At 43.4% G+C, this 18,354-nt stretch overlaps 2 protein-coding genes across 2 annotated transcripts; one reads left to right on the forward strand and one right to left on the reverse strand.

The window, feature by feature from the left end:
- Positions 1-506: 506 nt before the first annotated feature.
- LOC119658048 (condensin complex subunit 1) lies at positions 507-12,641 on the forward strand. Its single transcript, XM_038065292.1, has 9 exons — positions 507-673; positions 986-1,442; positions 1,498-2,390; positions 2,443-2,584; positions 2,639-2,726; positions 2,824-3,119; positions 10,185-10,403; positions 10,460-11,117; positions 11,303-12,641. Exons 1-9 carry the CDS (start codon positions 559-561, stop codon positions 12,566-12,568), a joined length of 4,134 nt encoding a protein of 1,377 aa, XP_037921220.1. The 5' UTR covers positions 507-558; the 3' UTR covers positions 12,569-12,641.
- A 4,315-nt stretch (positions 12,642-16,956) lies between these two features.
- On the reverse strand, positions 16,957-17,721 carry LOC119657980 (kappaPI-actitoxin-Avd3b-like). The gene is made up of 2 exons (XM_038065192.1): positions 17,565-17,721; positions 16,957-17,220 (listed from the first exon to the last, which is right to left on the reverse strand). The coding sequence occupies exons 1-2, from the start codon at positions 17,632-17,634 to the stop codon at positions 17,045-17,047; spliced, it is 246 nt and encodes an 81-aa protein (XP_037921120.1). The 5' UTR covers positions 17,635-17,721; the 3' UTR covers positions 16,957-17,044.
- Between the last annotated feature and the right edge of the window lie 633 nt (positions 17,722-18,354).

An 18,354-nucleotide genomic window follows, 5' to 3' on the forward strand; every position in this document is an offset into this window, starting at 1 on the left:
GTATCTACCGAATAACGTGCAGCGATTGTAATAAGATATATATAAGACAAACTATACAGTAGATGTGCAGATAATTTCAAATTATTATTATTTCGTTTTCGATGAATCACAGTATTAAAACCACTACTAACTGCACTCTAAGTGTGAAAAATATCCTTAACCGACAAAAGCTTCGAGTCATATCTAGTTTGACAGCAGCCGGTACATTTTCATATTCCCGGGGAATCCCCAAACTATACTCCTCTAGTACTACAGCTGCTTTTCCAATCTGAATCGGTTCAGTCGGTCAACTTAAAAATAAATCCAATCCAGTTCAACTCTGATTATTGTGATATGTACAAATTTATTGGAGAAAATTAACAAAAGAGCGGAATATAAAACTCCTTCAGATAATGTGCACGCTTGACAACTCTTTTGACATCTGACCTTCATCAGTGCTAAATCTATATGTCACTGGCGTCTAACAAGAAGAAGCATACAATTTTGAATTTGATATGTGTCAAAGTTGACGCTGCTCGTAACGAGTGATTTCGCGCTGTATTTTGATTGTTTGCAAACATGAATTTCCAATTTGTTATACCGTATAAAAACTCGGATCTGCTTAATTCAGAGGGAGATAGTTATTTTGTGAAACGTGTATACGATACTTCTGAGATTCCGGAGAAGTTAGTAGGTAAATAAAGCCTCGACCGTTAGCGGCACCGCCGTTTGCATTGTTTTACATGAATATAATGTGAAAAAACCCGAATTCCACCTTGAGAAAGGTGATGCGAATCTAGTATAACGCGGCAAGCAGATGCTGAAATATATGTACCATTAAATAGCCTGCCAGGAACGCCGGCTAATTGGAAACGTGTGTTTTAAGTAGAGCGAAGTGTCTAGCCTCACACATTTGGTTGAATATAATCGCGCTGTGCCCTTAAAATCCTCAAGCCCCATTTCATATCCCTCCACGCTAACAACAAAACTTTATGAAACCTTCCAGAATGCAAAGCGGCTGTCTTACAAGGCGATGCTCAGTACATTTTCGACCACTTCGACACGTACTTCTCCATCGTCGAAAACTACAAGGAAGTCTCGCCCATCAACCTCCAGCGCTCATATGACCTTCTCTTCGTCACCGTCGACAAAGTAGGCAAAAAGATATCGGCGGCCCTGAAAAGCACGGAATTCATCAACGACAACGACCGCAATGCTCTCCTGAACATGACGAAGATGAGCATGTATTTGATGATAGAAACCGTGAAGTGCATCGACCAGGTCAAGCAGCAGGCGCAGATCGACAGCGGCCAGACGAAGAAGGGGAAGAAGCGGACGGACGAGTTCGACACCCAGGACTGGGACCAGAAACGGTTCAAGTTCCTCGTGCAGCTCTACAACATCATGCAGTTACCCCTGGAGCGTCTCTGGAACCCGCCGGTCGCTGAGGAGAACTTCGTAAAGTGAGCTTTTGGTCCATTGTATGTTTTTAGGTAATTAAGGTCTCATTTACCGCAGCATGCTCTGTGACATCGCCTATCGGACTCTGGAACATCCGAGCGTGAAGGAGCGTAATGTCGGCGACACTGTCTTCCAAATCCTCGGGACCTCGATTAAAAAGTACAACCACGCTATGTCCTTCCCCGTGCGTATGCTCCAAACCCTTCGAACCAGCGAAATCGCGCTAACCCCTGCGGCCAGGGGGATTTATCTGCTCTACGAAGAGTTCGGACTGTCCTCCGTGTTCGGTGTCCTAATCAAAGATATCGTGGACACACTAAGCGTCGATTCAGCCGACACCCAGATATCGAGATATTTTAGCACTTTCCTATCAGAACTCGCTGTCTCCGCGCCGAAGCTTATGATTCCACACCTTTCCACCCTCGGCGAGGAACTACTCAACCTCGAATCGCATGTTCTCCGAAATTGTGTTTTACAGATTATGGGCGACGTGATAATTTGCGAACTAACCTCTGAAGAACTCTCAGAGGACATGAAGGAAATCCGGGATGAATTCCTTGAAGATCTCCTTTCGCACATGAACGACATTTCCGCCCACGTTCGGGCGAAAGTCTTGCAAATTTGGAACCACATGAAAGAGGAGAACGCCGTACCCCTGGCGTTCCAACACAAAGTGCTGCGCTGTGCAGTGGAGCGTCTCGACGACAAAACTGCAATCGCCCGAAAAGCCGCTGTGAATCTGATTAAAACTTTCCTCGAGAGAAATCCATTCGCTGCCAAACTCACCCTAGCTGAACTCATCAAACGATACGAGGAGGAAACTGAAAAATTACAAAAATTGCACGAGGTTATGATCGAGAAACAGAAAAAGGCGGCAGAGTTGGATTTGCACTGGCAGGAACAAGTTACTCCTGAATTGCAGCCAATCGTGGAGGAGTTTGTTGGGCAAAGTAACCAAATTAATTCGATTAATTACTCAATACTAAGCGTTACTGTTTTCAGGCACTCAGGAGCACATTAACACCGAGGAAACTTGCGAGGACATGGTGCCGCGGATCACTGCTTTCCTCACTGAAAAGAAATACAAAGAAGCTGTCGTTTTGGCGAAAAGGGCGGACTTTGTGGCAGGAAACTCGGAATTACGGTAAAAGCGATAGAAACCTCGTCATGTTCATGTAATAAATATCACCTCCCCTAGGTTGTCCCTCAAATACGAAGAACAGTGTGCGTATTTCATGGTCCTCTTGAAGTCTTACTTATTCATTAGCAACGGGTGCTCCGATGATGTAAGTTATCCATTTTCCTGCAAATTGTTTGCCTTTCTAAATCCCCAGGTCATATTTCACTTTACTGAATGAAAATGTTTACTTGCTGTCCCTCCAGAATGAAGAGTACGTCACGCAGCAGAACACCGTCAAATTCCTCGAGGATTCCATTGAATTCTCCAAAATAATCACGAAAGCGGTGCCGAAAATTCAGAACATGTTGATGTCGAAAACGAATACTGACGTGTTCGAAGCTGCCGATTTCTTCACAACTGCCTATCTGTTTGGTATTAAAGGGACCGAATGTGGAATGCGGCATTTGCTGTACCTGGTATGGTCTGGAGATAAGGAGAAACGTGATGCAGTCTCCAATGCATATAAGAAAGTATTATTCAGTACCGATCAACAAGGAAGGTGAGAAGACTAAATTTCTGAACATTTAAGCATTCTAAAGAAGGATAAGCTATCGGCCTGGGCACTGTCTACGAGATTGATGTCGAGGCTTAGAGGCTCCTCGAAGGCTACTCGGTTATGTCTGGGAGCTAGGGCTTAAGAATACACTCAAAGTTTTACTTGCTTGTGCCAAGAGGCAACTAAAAAGTATAGAAATTTGTGGGCTAGCAACCTGGAAATTTTGAAAGTTGAACAACGCTTCGGATAGGGACTAACCTCAAGGCTACCTCCTTTAGTTATCAAGGATGGACTATGATTGGGTTTTGCAATGTGGACGCCTAGGCGAAGTAAGATGATGAGACTCTGTAAACTACTTCTCTTCCTTTTTTGTCAATGTTCTTTTGCAATCTGGAAAGTCGAATGTTAGCAGACGCAAATCTGATGTCGGGTTGCTTCTGACGGCTTTCTTCGCCTGGAACCCGGCTTCTGATAGACTTCTGACTAGAGGTTTCCGGTCCAGGTTAAGGAGCACCTCAACTATACACCGCCATACACCAACGGAGATAAGACGATATAGCGGAAAAGGATGCTTTCTACGAACAATTGCAGGCAGTATGGGAGACGCTTCCTCAAGGTGACACTGTGATTGTGATGGGCGATCTGAATGCCAAGATGGGATCTAACGACACCTTGCTCGGACATGTGATCCGAAAACATGGCCTTGGAAACCGTTAAGATAATGGTGGGAGGTTTGTAAAGTTCTGAGGCTTCCACCGCCTTATCATTGGTGCCACATTCTTCGAGCGCAGGGCCTGCCGTATGGTCAGTAGGGTTTCAACTGACCGATACCGTACGAGCAATCAGGTTGACCACCTTGCAATCAGCAGTAGATTTAGGGAGCTGCCTCCTAAATGTAACTAACATGAGGGGCGCTGACATCGGCTTCGAAAGGGATCACCATCTGATGGTCGTTTACGTATAATTGTGTGTTGCGTCTGCCACTTCTTGCAGAGTTGGAGACCGTCAAATTCAACATCGACCGCTTATATGATCCAGTTGTCGTTCCGCAGTGGAAGAGCTACACAAGCAGGTACACTAAGTAACCCGCCTAAGAATATCGATGAGCGTGGGGCCACCATCAAAAATGCTCTTTTCTCGGGTGCTACACAGTTTGTCGGCCACGTCCCGAAGACGTCATAAGATCTGGCTGACTGCGGGTCGACGAACGGAAGGGGTTGGAGGCTCTATTGACCCGAGCAAATTCCCGGGAAATTCAGTATGGTGTACGCCGTGAAAAAAGCAAATTTCCTATTACGCTGGTCAAGGAAGCGGAAGATACTGCAGAACGCAATTATTTCAGAAGTGTATAACGGATCACAAAAGAGCTTGAATGCGTTCACAAATCTTTCGATGACCTTGTGGAGGACACTAACCCTCCACTTCTCATCTACGATGTCGTGGAACTGATCGAGTGGAAAGAACACATCACCACGGTTCTTAACCTTATCACACCCGGTGAGGTTCTGCCTTTTGTGGATGAAATGATCAGTCACCATAACATGCGGATACGGAGTATTCCTCCAAGCAAAAGAGAAATCATTTCGGTCATCAATACACTCAAATGGAGTAAAGCCGCTGGGCTTGACGGTCTCTCCACAGACTTATTTATCGATATACCTGCAGTTATTGCTAATCTGCTACTTCCACACATGCGGAAATCTTGGGAATCCGACAACAGTGTAAGATCGTTAAAATCGCTCTGAGCGTGAACAATTGGAGGGGTATCTGTGCAGTCCCTGCCATCGCAAAGTTAATAGTGAAAATAATGCTAGAACGCATCAAACACCTCCAAAGCTAGATCAACAGAGAGCAGGCTGATTTCCCCTCTGAATCCTTTTGCGTTGATCACATCAACACCCGAGGGATCATTTTGGAACAGTGCGCGGAGTTTAGATCTTTGCTTCACCTCCTCTTCATCGATTTCTAGAAAGGTTTTCGTTAGTGTGAGCAGGGAGTTTATCTGGCGTGTTCTACACAAGAGGGGCATTCCGGAGAAACTAATATTCATTATCAGAGCGACAGGGTTGCACCTTGTCATCGATATTATCTCTTCTTGTTATTGGTGATGCTCGTCATGCTGCCTTGTCCGAAGGACGTGGAGGAGTTCAATGGACGATAACATCTTTCCTCAAACACCTCGTCTACGCTGATGACATCTATCACCAGATTATGGACCTGGCAAAATGGCTCTGAATTTGGAAAGAGAAGCAAGTAGAGTTGGACTGAAGATAAAAGCCTTCTCAGTCTGGCAGGTCATCGTTCTCTCCCTATCTGCATTAATGGAAGAGCATCGAAGGCTTCGATCAATTTGTATATCTAAGAAGCGTGGTTTCCGCTAGCTGTCCCCCGACACATTAACAATGGAAATGTATCTACCGGAACACTAATATCAAGTTGAGACTGTTCGCCCATGGAACGTGACCCCCATTGTTACACAAGAACTCCAAGTCTCCGTCAGCACTTGTCCGAATTTCATGATTACAGGATTTTATTCTCGTAATTACGATTCCAATCGCGTAATCATGTGGTTATAATAATCTAACCACGTAATCATAATCCTATATTTTCCTAAAGGTGTTCGAGGAAATAAGGATAATAGTTTTCGATGCTCTGTAATGGCCTTTTTAGTAGTGTGAAACAAAAGATATTTCCCATCAGTCAGGGGAACTAGAATATCTTATCAAATACGAGTGTGGTATTCCTGCTGTGACGGTGAACTGTTTAGGACGCTCATCCGTATCGTACCAAAGTGTCCTTTCCGAGAGGCAACTTTTGATGAACTTAGTTAAATAACTAGGGACATCCGTTTTAGCCAATGAGCTTTTTATCCACTCCCAGCTGGCTGAATTGGACGCATTTATGACGTCCAATATTATCACGGCCTCATTTCGATATCCTATCCCTATATTTATGATAGACAGAAGCCTATTGTAGATGAAACTTTCGAGCATCTTTTCTACTAAGGCAAATCGCGCGGTATGATAATGTCCCGGTTGCTTATTGGACTTCGGGAGCAAAATTAATGTTTGCTTCATCCGCCGAACGGGGAAAACTCCTTCTACCATGCATGCCTCAAATACGCTGATAAATCAGTCGGGTCTGGTCTTAACTGCAAGTTTAAAAGCTCTATTGAAAACAGCATCCAAACCAGGAACTTATTATCACCAATTCAAATCAAGTTCCTCCTCGGTCGTCGGTTACCAAAACTATACCCAAAAGAAGATGCGGGCAGATCAGTTGTGGTGTTCGCCCTCTTATCTTCTTCATAACAACCCTGTGCGCTGTTCCATAGGGGTTTTGATCTGCCTTCGCGCAAAGTTCCATCGCTCGCTTTCTGGTCCATCTAGCCTGCTTAAGCCTACTTCGAAGGTTCGCGTTTGTTTCTCGTCGGTCTGGTCTATCTCTAGATTATTGACAGATCCTTCTTGCTCGGTAGCATGCAGCCCGCAACTCCGCGATTTTTGTTTGTTCCACCAAAAGTTTAGCCGTCTATTGGTGAGGAGTCGTCGCTTCGGTATGGCATCATCGCATGCTCTGATTATGCGCCTCATCATCTGTGCTACCTTTCCTGAAGCCGTTCCATCGAGATCATGGCCTTCATCTCTGTGAATCCGTTCCCTTCAAAAGTTTTCACGAACACCAAAAACAGTAAGAACATGATCAGAGCCTTTCGTATTCTGTACAACAGTGCCGAGGACGATAAAAATGCCTCGAAAAAAGCAAGCATCACTGAAGCACTGCATCACTAAATGATGCCCACTCAAAATCCAAAGGGTGGAAAACTTGAAGAGAAAAGTATAGAGGGAGCTAACGATTCTTTTGGATCCTCGCAGGATGCGACAGTTCAAAAAGGCCTTTCACCGGAAAAGGGAAAAGCTAACAAAGTGAAAAAAATGTAGAAGCAACAGCGCCGACTTCAATGAACCTTAAGGAAGTCAAGTCCCAAGAAGGAACCAGGAGGCACGGACCAAGGTTGGCGGAAAAAAGAACTCGACACGCAAAAGAAAATTACGACCTGTATTGATCATCATCCCCAAAAAAGGAAATATGACATACGCCGATATTTACAAGATGGTAAAATCCGATCCGGAGCTGATAGACTTTGGAGGAAACGTCAGCCAGATCAAGCGTAACCAAAAAGACGATTTGATGTTGGATCTGAAGAAGTCTCCGGATAAGATGGTTGAAAATTTCTTCGGCAAGACCGAGAAATCTTTAGGGGAAGAGGCACAACTACGGGCTAAAAAGTAGGAGATTGTGATATAATGTGAAAACCTCGATGAAGTCACTACCAAGGACAACATCCGCGGGACCCTAGAAAAACATTTCGGAACGCTCGGTTTGCACGAGTTCACAATCAGAGAACTTAGAAGGGCATATGGAAGTACATAAACGGCAACTATAAGCTTATCGGCTGAAGCAGTGTTAAAACTGTTGTAGATTGGGTTGTTTACCAGCTCAGAGGGTAGGTGTCCCTCAAGCGCTGCTTTAGTCCCTTCAACTTCGCCATACAGCGGTGAAATGCACCCATGTTTGCGGCTGTGGAGGAGAAGGCCAAATATTTAAGGAGTGACCCTGAATGTATGCTTTGCAAAGGGAAAAGGAAATCGGCTGTCGGCACTTCGCACCAACAGATGTCCATGCAATGAAACAAATCAACCATTGCGAGGCAGCCCAAGATCTATTCTCACAGATCATCTATGAGAAAGGAATCGCAGGGGCCATAATCAGCTAGCCTTATCGCAACAGTAAGAGTGGTGCGTGTGGAAATCAAGTTATCCAAGAAGTGATGGAATTTCCGGAAGTTAGAATCGTCAGCGCAAAAATACCTGGTATTTATCTATACAGTTGTTATGCTTCACCAAGCGCGACAATCATACAATACGAGTAAATACAAGGTTTGCTAGTTTCTAATGCAAGAATTCGAAACTCCAAAATAATAGCGCATGATTTCAATGCGTAGGCTGTGGATTGGGACAGTCGAACCGCATTTTCCTCGAAACTTTCGCGGAGCTAGACTTGGTGCTTGCAAACACTGGAAAAGTAGGCACTTTTCGAGGGACAGATTCGCCCTCAATAGTCGATTTGACACTGAGCACTACACTCATAACGATTTCCAGGTAATCTTCCTCCTTCCATTTACCTGACCTGCGCATAAACATGTCCAGGCGCGCACACCTCCGAATGGGTACAAGTGAATGTTCACAGGCATCCACTCAAGATACCCTTATCCGTACGAAGGGACGCGCCTGATGGAAGATTTGGCAACTCCACACAGGATAAGGGTAGTTCTTGTAAACAACAATATGCATAATAGAGGTGCCAGAAAATTCAAGGTTCACTATCCCACGTCATTAGAGAGGAAGCAGCGTGCTTGGTTTAAAAGCTTTACACAACAATCAAGTGTATTCTCTTCACTATTTTTTCTATAAGAAACAATCCTCTAGCCGATTACGCCAGTCTACCATCTTGGCAGGCAATAAATGATCCCCTTTGAACTTGAAAAGCAGAAAATGTCGAACGTAACTTCAGTCCAGCCAAAAGGTCGACATGTATAAAGAAAAATTCACTCATGGAGGTCACATAAAAAATTTGTTTTTACCAGGGATTGACATCGAAGCCAACAAATGGCTGACTAGCGGTGTACTATATATTTCGAGACAAATGTATTCCTCACTTCAATTCAAATTATAAACAGTATATCCTTCATGACAACATAGTCATTCTGACTAATAGCTATGCGGCTATTGATTTGTACTCAGTGGTGACATCCCCCAAGATGGTGGAGTAGTGCAAGGACGCGATGAATAGTCTGGGCGACACGTTCAAAGTCACTCTCCTCTGGATTCCCTTTCATAGCAACCTAGAGGGGAATGAGCAGACTGACGGACTGGCTAGGTGGCGCTCTATTCTTGGCAGTCCCTCGGAGAGCGCAGTCTGCGTCCCTCTGGCGACTGTCAAGGTGGAATCTATTTGCACCACTTAACAGCCGCCCACTGCAGATGTCGAAAACTCACCATCTGTACCAAGTTAAGGAGGATTTCATTAAAAATGTTCCTTTGTAACTCATCTACGCTGTTGTTTTTAGCCTTGATATTTTTTGTCCGGAATAGACCACATTTTATCCGCGGTCTTCCGCTCGAAAGTATCATGAGTTGATGTCGGGTGCCAGTCGACTCAGCTATGAATTAGTACCTGAGACAAATCAGGCTAATAATCACCACACACTACATTACCTCCTACAGGGTACCGTTCTCACACTTCAAAGCCCAGATCCAATTGGATTGGTACCTACGATGGAGCATAAAACCTGGGAAACACCTGCTGAATCAACACCAACAGCTCTACTACCAAACCCTATCTCCACCTCCACGTGGTGATCGTTGGGAGTTCTTGCTTTATGAAAAACTGCAGACGGAGAAGGATGAAGGCGAGTCTCCCGCGCCTAAAAACGGTATCAAATGTACCAACTGGTCCTCCAGGTTGAGAAGAGCCACTACACCATATATTATAGCGGTCATCCAATAAACCATGTGCTCGGAGTAGGTTTCTTAGTCAGCCAAAAAATGAAACTTGCTGTTATCAGCTTTGAAAATATAAGCGAAAGGCTATGCACTCTGCGTTTGCGAGGCAAATTTAGAAATATAAGCCTCATAAACGTTCACGCCCCTACAGAGGAGACTGCAGAGTCGGAGAAGGATACCTTCTACGAGGCAGTTGAGCGGACCCTCGAAGCCTGTCCCAAGTATGATATCAAAATCATAAGGGGGGGGGGATGTCTGGAGTTCCTTATTCCTAGACCGGATACCGGTAGTTGCGCCGTTAATGATGATGATGATTGCAGTTAAATCGGGTGAATTTAGTTGTCGAACATCTTTTCCACAAAAGACGGAAAACAATTCGTTGTATACGACGGACGGACGGTCGAGGTTTTCTTAGTTTTTTGTCACCCGATAGAAGCACAAACAATCTCTTTAATCTTGAAGTTACATAGTTCCTAATTAAACAATTCAACTTAAATTTCAGGGCTCATTCCGTAAAGGTTGTAAAAAATCTCTGCGCATTACTAAGCGATTTGTCCTACGGGCACTACGCAGCATTGGAGGTTCTGATAAAAGAATGGGTCGAGTGCGATAACATCGATTTACAAATAATTCAAGTTCTCTTCGAACACTTCACAATGAAAGTGGAAACCAATGAAAATGAATCTCGGCAAGCGTTACAACTTTTGATCATGGCCTCGGCGTAAGTAGTTTCTTCTGAGAGTTTATTATATACTTAACATTTTTTACTTCATACAGTGCAAAGTCGTCCATTGCAACTGCGAATATTTCTGTAATAGAATCAATCGGGTTTGAACAACGCGCTCTCAAAGATCCTCGCATATACACGGGCTGCATCAGCTTCCTACTAAATTCGGTTCCAGTCGACGTAAAATCAAAATTCTATAAACGTTACGAAGAGAGCAACCCGCTAGTACAAAAAGTGATAACTTTGTTCAAAAAGTTCTTCTTTCACCCTAAAGTCAGCGATTTCGATAACATTGCAATGCGTACCGTGGAATTCCTCTACCAATTGTGTCAAGCCCCTGACGTGTTGTGCCAAAATTTACTGCAGGATCTCCATCTAACCATGAAAACGTTCCTGAAAAATGTCCAATCTCTTCAGGAATCTCAAGTGTCCGCATCACAAATCCCGAACACACAAGAACCGAAGGTGAAATTGCCCATCTTTTTGCTATCTCGATTTTTATTCCTTGTTGGATATGCAACTATGAAAGAGATGATATTCCTCGATATCGATATCTACAATAATATGAAGTTTCGACAAGATCTCAAGGAGGAAAAGCACAATTTAAAGAAGAAAACCCAGAACAAGAGGAAAACCATGAATCTGGATATGTCGGCAAGTGAAACCTTGAAGCGACTGTCAGGCACTGCAGCGGAGCCACAACAAGAGGTAACTGCAGTTGTTAGGTCATAAGTAGTCCTTCCATGAAATTTCAAACTAATTTCTCTAAAAAATAATTTCCGAAAGTAGATTTCTGAAATATTGAACGAATCAATTCATTTTTTAAATTGTCGTTTGAAACATTCTGATCAATGTCTGACCCTAAATTGATAACCGCATCATTTGCATTCCAGCCTGATGAAGAGCTAGTTGGCGCCACGGCAGAAGATAGTATAGCCGAATTGATAAACCACATATGCGAGGATGAACTACTTTACTCTGAAAGTGGACTGCTACCAAAAATATTCCCCGTCGTAATCGAAATATGCAAATATCCAACCAAATATCGAGACGAAGTTCTCCAGCAAGCTGCATGTCTCACCCTCATCCGTTTCATGACGGTCTCCTCAAAACTCTGCGAGAGTAACATGCCGTTTTTGATGAACATTTTGAACCTCACGACAAATATTAAAATCAAGTGCAACATAGTCGTCGGACTTTCCGATCTAACTTTCCGTTTTCCAAATGTTTTGGGCCCGTGGACCGGCCACTTCTATTCTACACTTCACGAAACCAATGATGAGTTAAGACTGTCGGCTGTGAAAATGCTTTCACATTTGATATTGCACGAAATGATCCGCGTGAGAGGTCAAATCGCTGACTTGGCCATGTGCATCGTAGACAGCAACGATGAAATCAAGAATATAACGCAGCAGTTCTTCAAAGAAATTGCAAGCAAATCGAACATCTTGTACAATGTGTTGCCGGACATTATTTCAAAATTGAGTGATTCTAATCTAAGCTTAGAAGAAGAGAAATACCATATTATCATGAGATACATCCTTGGACTGATTCAAAAGGATAGACAAGTTGAGAGTCTTGTGGAAAAGTTATGCTTGCGTTTCCGAGTGACAACAGAAGAGCGGCAATGGCGCGATATCGCATTCTGCTTAGCCTTGTTGAACTACAACGAAAAGACAATTAAAAAACTTATAGACAACGTGCAACATTTCAAGGACAAAGTGCAAATCGAAGAAGTCTATCAATCATTCAAGACAATCATATCAAACACTTCAAAACTCGCAAAACCTGAATTGAAAGCTGTAGTCACAGAATTCGAAAGTCGTCTCAACGAATGTCTGAATATAAAAGACGATGTTGCCGGTGGTCAACCAGGTTCCGAAAATTCTGAACAACCCACACGACCAACCGCAAGCAAGCAAAAGCAATCACGAGGGAAGAAATCGCAACCGCGTAAAAAGAAAAACAGCAAAACATCATCCTCCGAATCAGAGTCATCAAGTGAGGACGAAGATTTCCAAAGAAAACCGCGCGGTCGTGAAACAGCTAACCGATCTGCAAGAAATAAGAAAGTCACTCGTATCGTTGATTCCGAGTCATCCGAAGAAGACGAAGTGCCAGTTCCAAAAAGGGGAAGAAAAGATAAACGGAGAGTTTAACACAAAATTTGTGCAGTTGTCAGTTTTACACGTGTGTCATGTTTTTTATATAATAATACATTCTTTTATACAATGCGCTTTTCTCTTACTCTTTTAAACACAATTCACCACCATTCTCAAATTCAAAAGCTTACAATGTTCATAAATGTTGACCAAGGACGAAATTGGCAGGAATTTATACATATACATATAATTTTCATAGTTCAGTTTCGTTTCACTCAGTTGGTTTACAAAAAGCTTTTGTATGATTAATTAAGCAGTTGCGCCGTTTTTAAAACCGCCGTTTTAAACCACAAAATTGTTAGATGTGGTGACTCGAAACTTGCAAGAACCCTGCCTAATGTCTCTTGCGTAATAAAGCCGTAGATGCGCAAATGAGTTTCTCAGCCTTTACGCGGGTGTCTTATGAGACAATCCCATTTGAAGGACATGGTCATTTTTAAACCTGTTAAGTCCTGTTAACGCAAAAACTCAGAGCACTCCGCCCCCAGCTGAAACCAAGCGGCTTGGGCCAGAAAACCCGCGGCGGGACTGCTCGGTCGTGGCCGCTTGACTGGCGCTCACGCTTCTTTCCCGCGCCGTCTGCCTCCTGGAGGAAAGGCTTCATTCAGCCTGTCTAAGGAGAACTTCTTGGGCTTACCACCAACGTCCAAACTAAATGTATGTTACCCAAGCTGAAAGACCTCATATGGCGGTTGCAGCGGCCTCCAGGTGGGATCAGTTCTCACCAGAATATGGGAAACGGCCTCTCGTAGTAGGCGCAACAGTCTGGTCTCTCTAACCTCGCCTCTCTTGTCCAGGACAAGGTAGCCGGGGGATCGTAGGTTCTCTCCGTACACCAGCTCAGCAGGGCTGGCAGCAAACACAAGGAAAGGCATGACCCGCTACCAGGACGGCTCGTCGCGCACCATAATGGCTGCATTCACCGTCCAATGCCAACGTTCTAGCATCCCATTGGACTGCGGGTGGTATGCAGTTATCCGCTGACGTACTAATCCTAAGCTTTCCGAGCTCCGAGAAGCGAATAGATTCAAATTGCATTCCCTGGTCTGTGATGACAGCGGAAACATCAAAGCAAGGAATCTACTCTCGACAGAGGGCCTCAGCACAGAACTGTTATTATGTCCTTCAGAGGCATTGCCTCACACCACCGCGTAAACCGAGCAATGATCGTGAGGCAATACTTGTAGCTGTGCGAGTCTCGCAAAGGGCCTATAATGTCGAGGGGTATAGTGGGGAGGCGCCTTGTCCTTCGGGAATACACCTCCTTCCTTCCTGGCATGTCTAGTGACGTTACACTTTGGCATGCGATGCACTCTCTAGCCCAAGAATTCACGGCGTTGTTCATGGACGGCAAGAAATACTTGCTGGGAACTAGCCAGTTCGTTGTCCGAATGCCAGATTACGCGAGATCGTGCACCGAGCGAAACACTTCCTTACGAATAGCGCCCGGAATATATGGCCTAGGTCCCTTTTCTGAGAGCTTGTAGTAGATAGAGGGATGTTAGTCGAAGATACGGAACTACTTGAGCTTGTATCTGGCGTCCGATTGCAGATTCTGGAGAGCTGCCTCATCCTTCTGGGCCACAGTGATTGCCGAAGAATCAACTGCGGCTGGGATATTGATCTCGGAGATCCTGGACAAAGCGTCACCCACTAAGTTGTCTTTACATGTTGAATGTCCGATGTGAACTGGCTGATGTAGACTAAGTTCCGAAGTTGACAAGGGGATGCTTTGTCGGACGTTTGCCGTAAGGCAAAAGTCATAGGCTTAACAACGATATTCCATTGAACGGTCTGCCTTCAATGGAATATCGGAAGTACTTGATACTCAGATACGCGGCTAGTAATTCATGATATCATAGGCGCTGTAATTCCGAGCGAGATTCAACTGTTTTGAGAAAAAACGGAAAGATTCACCTTTTGGTGTAGAGCACTGTCTACTGCGGTCTCTGAGGCATCAATGAACACGGCTAGAGGCGCATCTTGCTGATGGAATGCCAAAAGTCTAGCTTCTGGCACTGTTGCTTGATGGTTTCAAAACTTCCCATGAATCTTTGGTCTGAGGAAGGTGTTAAGCAATGTCTGGTGATGAGCGGCTTTAGACAGGAAATAACGATAGAAGTTTACCATGTCCAAGAACCTGCTAAGGTTTTTGACCGCCTTTGGCAGCGGAAAGCTAGTGATCGCTTGTACTTTGTATGGGCCGGGTTGTACACCGTCAGAGGTGATGGAACGTGCTTGAAATTTCATCTGCTGCTGAAGAAATCTGCATTTTACAACATAAAGAATTGTTAAGGAGACCTTGAATAATGCACTTAGATGTACTACCGACGCCGAGATGGAAGAGGCGATAAAATGTCATATAAATAAACAAAACAGAAGTCCAAGTTTTGTAGTACAGAGTGAATGAATCTCTGGAAGTTTTGCCCCGCATTACACAGCCCAAAAGTCATCCTTGTGAACTCGACGAATTTGAAAAGTCTGCAAATCGCTGCCATTGGTATATCGCCGGGAGTTACAGGCTTTTGGAGGTAAGCCTTGGCTAGATCCAAAGTCGAAAAAAAACGACAGTTTGCTAAAAAATAAGCGAGGTCGTGCGTCCGGATCATCTCTCTTTATCAAATGTATTGAAAAAAATTGTATCCAGATAGCCGAGGCTGTCGTATGGAAGGTCGCGATTCAAATCTCATTAGTGGCAGTGGAATTTGTATCGTGATTTGACGTCGGTACCAATCAACTCAACTGTGAATGAGTACCTGAGTCAAATCAGGGTAATAATCTCGGGCGAGCGCAATGCTGACCACATTGCCTGCTATGTGGTGCTGTCATCCTGTAGTGTACCGTGACGGTCTTAAATGAAGTGCTCTAAAACACTTCAAGGAACTGATCCAGTTGGATCGTTGCGCCAACGATTATTATTACTATAATTAAAGTCTTGGGTGAGTGGAATGGGGTATCGATCTGATCTCCACAGGGTTGCTATTCGCCATTGGACTTGGGGACCAGATGGAATGGAGATAGTCAACTGTAGTTGGAGGGCATACATACATATACCCTGCTTAAGTAGCTGTTCAAATCCTTTCCGCGCAACAGCGAACTTCTGGGGTGGTAGAGAAAGGGTAGTGTTGATGTGGTGTTGGACATTATGCTTAACTGACTAAGAGATATTACATTCGGTATTAATGGGGTCGTTATTGTGGTGTTCGGGCAGGTTGAAATTTTTCATGACGACCGAAGAGAGGTTGCGGGGTCTATCCGGGACCTATGCTACATATCTACAAGCAGCCCATAGTGACAAAGAAAAAAGTCGAAAAAGTCCGACCAACACTTCATCTCTCGAAGCAGCTGGCTAGATGTGCCGTCGCAAAGTGTTAGATCCGCTAGTAAGTGATTCAGCTTGTCTATCTCACTTACCGGTAGGCTGATCCTTTAGCCGGACGTAAGAGCACTCGCTCAGCACGTCGGCGACGAGTGCAACGGATTCCTCGTCCAGGCAAACCAACGCGTGGTTGAATTTAGTGGCGTCCGTCATGACGTCCACCAACTCCAATTGCGCCGTCAATGAGGAACCATGCCTCTTAGTTCCGCCGCCAAAACGGTGGCATCCGAACCGAAACAGGGGTTAGGGCGGCAGAAGGCCAGGACATCCTTCCTCTCAATAATCAATCAATTTTTTTTTCTTATCAGAGTACAACAGCAGAGCAACACCTACCAATTAAGACCAGAAGAAACCCAAAAGAGCCTGGACGCAAAAAAAAAAACCTAGATCACGAACCCCATCCAAAGAAAGAGGTACTGTCGATTTTAGCGGCCAGACGCTCACTATAAACTTTCACAATTCATTTATATTATTCCCGAACGGGACGAGCTCTTTGGGAACACCATTTGTAGTATTTATTTTAATTTTACTACACTAGATTATATTAAATAATTAATAAATTTTATTAATTCAAGACTTTTCATGTGCCAAAACGAGCAGACACGGCATACCTCACTCGATTATTCAGTGTGGAGTAGTCCCCCTCTAATCTTGAGTTTCAACATGAACGTAGTCTTTGTGTCGTCAACACGCAGTTTTTATAATTGGAACTTCTGAGTCCTGCTCCTTCTTATGTGACCACTTGTTATTGCATAACCCCCCTTACCAGGACTAAGTGACTACCTTACCTATATTCCTTTTTTTCGCTGCAGTTTAACCCACTACGACTTCTTATACAATCTTCAGTCAGAATCAACAACTTTGTCACAAGGAAACTTAAGCTAAAGACAAAAGTTATGTTGCCTGGCAATATTATACGCCTTTACGCATAAATGAGGAATTCCAGGTTTTCTTGACGCGTTTTTAACGAAATAAGCTACACACAGATTTAAAAAGAAGACAAATATTAACTTAAAATTGGATTAGAAGCACCTCAACTTTATTTGTTTAGATATCATGCTTTCTTTCAACATATTGAACTAAGTATTTTTATTTTATTTCTCCGCAATCCAACAAGTGTCCATACATTGCTTAAAAGTATGGAAATTGTTAGCATTTCCTCCTTGTCCGTTATATAAAAATACATGACATATTTTAGTTTTCTTACTAAAAAAATACCTCGGCTGCACAAGAACTCCGTAGCCTTTGTCCACATCCAAGTCACACCACTCTACAATCGAAAAATTATCTTACAAAATAGAATTGGAAAAATGTTGAAAAGAATCAAAGTTAATCTAAGATTTAAGAGATCTGCTACGGTGGATGCTTCAATATACATATATAAGTGAAAAAGCGCATCAGCAAGAAGAAAATCCTGTTTGAACGTTGATTCCTGTTAGAGCTTCATCTTGGAATATTTAAGAACATAAAGCTCAAATGTTTCTGTAGTAGCTCCCTCGCTATTAGGACGATTGATAGCTTGTAAATGCAGTAGGCACCAATAATCAATGGAACGCAACCGCAGGGGCTGCACTAAAATTGGGATATTCCTATTAACTCTGCCAAGTTGCTTACCTGGCCTCGAGGCTACAAGGAAAATGAGAACGCTGAACAACACCACGTATCTAAACAGAAAGGGCCACATTATAAGTATCACTTCAAGCAATCTGGGAACTGATATTCTGTCTAAACAACTAAAACATTCTGCCTTTATATATGCTGCCCCTTCCAATGACAGCAACTAATTTAGAAACTATGTGGGCTTTATCTTCGAATGTCAACTATGTGAATTCAAATATTCTAGAAAAATATTCACTTATTTAAAGAAAAATTCATTTCAATACCAAATGAAAATTCCAAGTTGCTGTAATGGTGTATCTCGTTGCCCTACAACGGTGTCAATATCGTAAAATTGATGTATTGAAGTAAAATACCTAACATAAAAGTCAGAATTAGATATTTTCGAATTGTTGTGGAAAGAAAACACACGTGTATCTATAATAGCAAAAAGATATTTGATATAAAGAAATTCAAGAAAAGCCGAATGATATACTTTTGTTTTAGATGCAACAATGGATCGGATTTTATTGAAAAGTTCTGAGGTCCAGCTATGATATGAATGAATGATACGACAATAGCTTAAGTATTGAGGAAGAGAGTAAATAGCTCTCGAAATATGTATATTCAAACTATTAAAATATATTGTGGTAGCAAAAGCTGGTGGTCAAAGGGTAGTATAGGTCCCAGGGCGAAGCATGGATTGGTACCCATGATGGAGCATAAAACCTGAGAAATGCCTGCTGAACCAACACCAACAGCTCTACTACCAAACCCTATCTCCACCTCCACGTGGTGATCGTTAGGA

This window comes from Hermetia illucens, chromosome 5, assembly GCF_905115235.1.
Source record: "Hermetia illucens chromosome 5, iHerIll2.2.curated.20191125, whole genome shotgun sequence".
Taxonomy (NCBI): domain Eukaryota; kingdom Metazoa; phylum Arthropoda; class Insecta; order Diptera; family Stratiomyidae; genus Hermetia; species Hermetia illucens.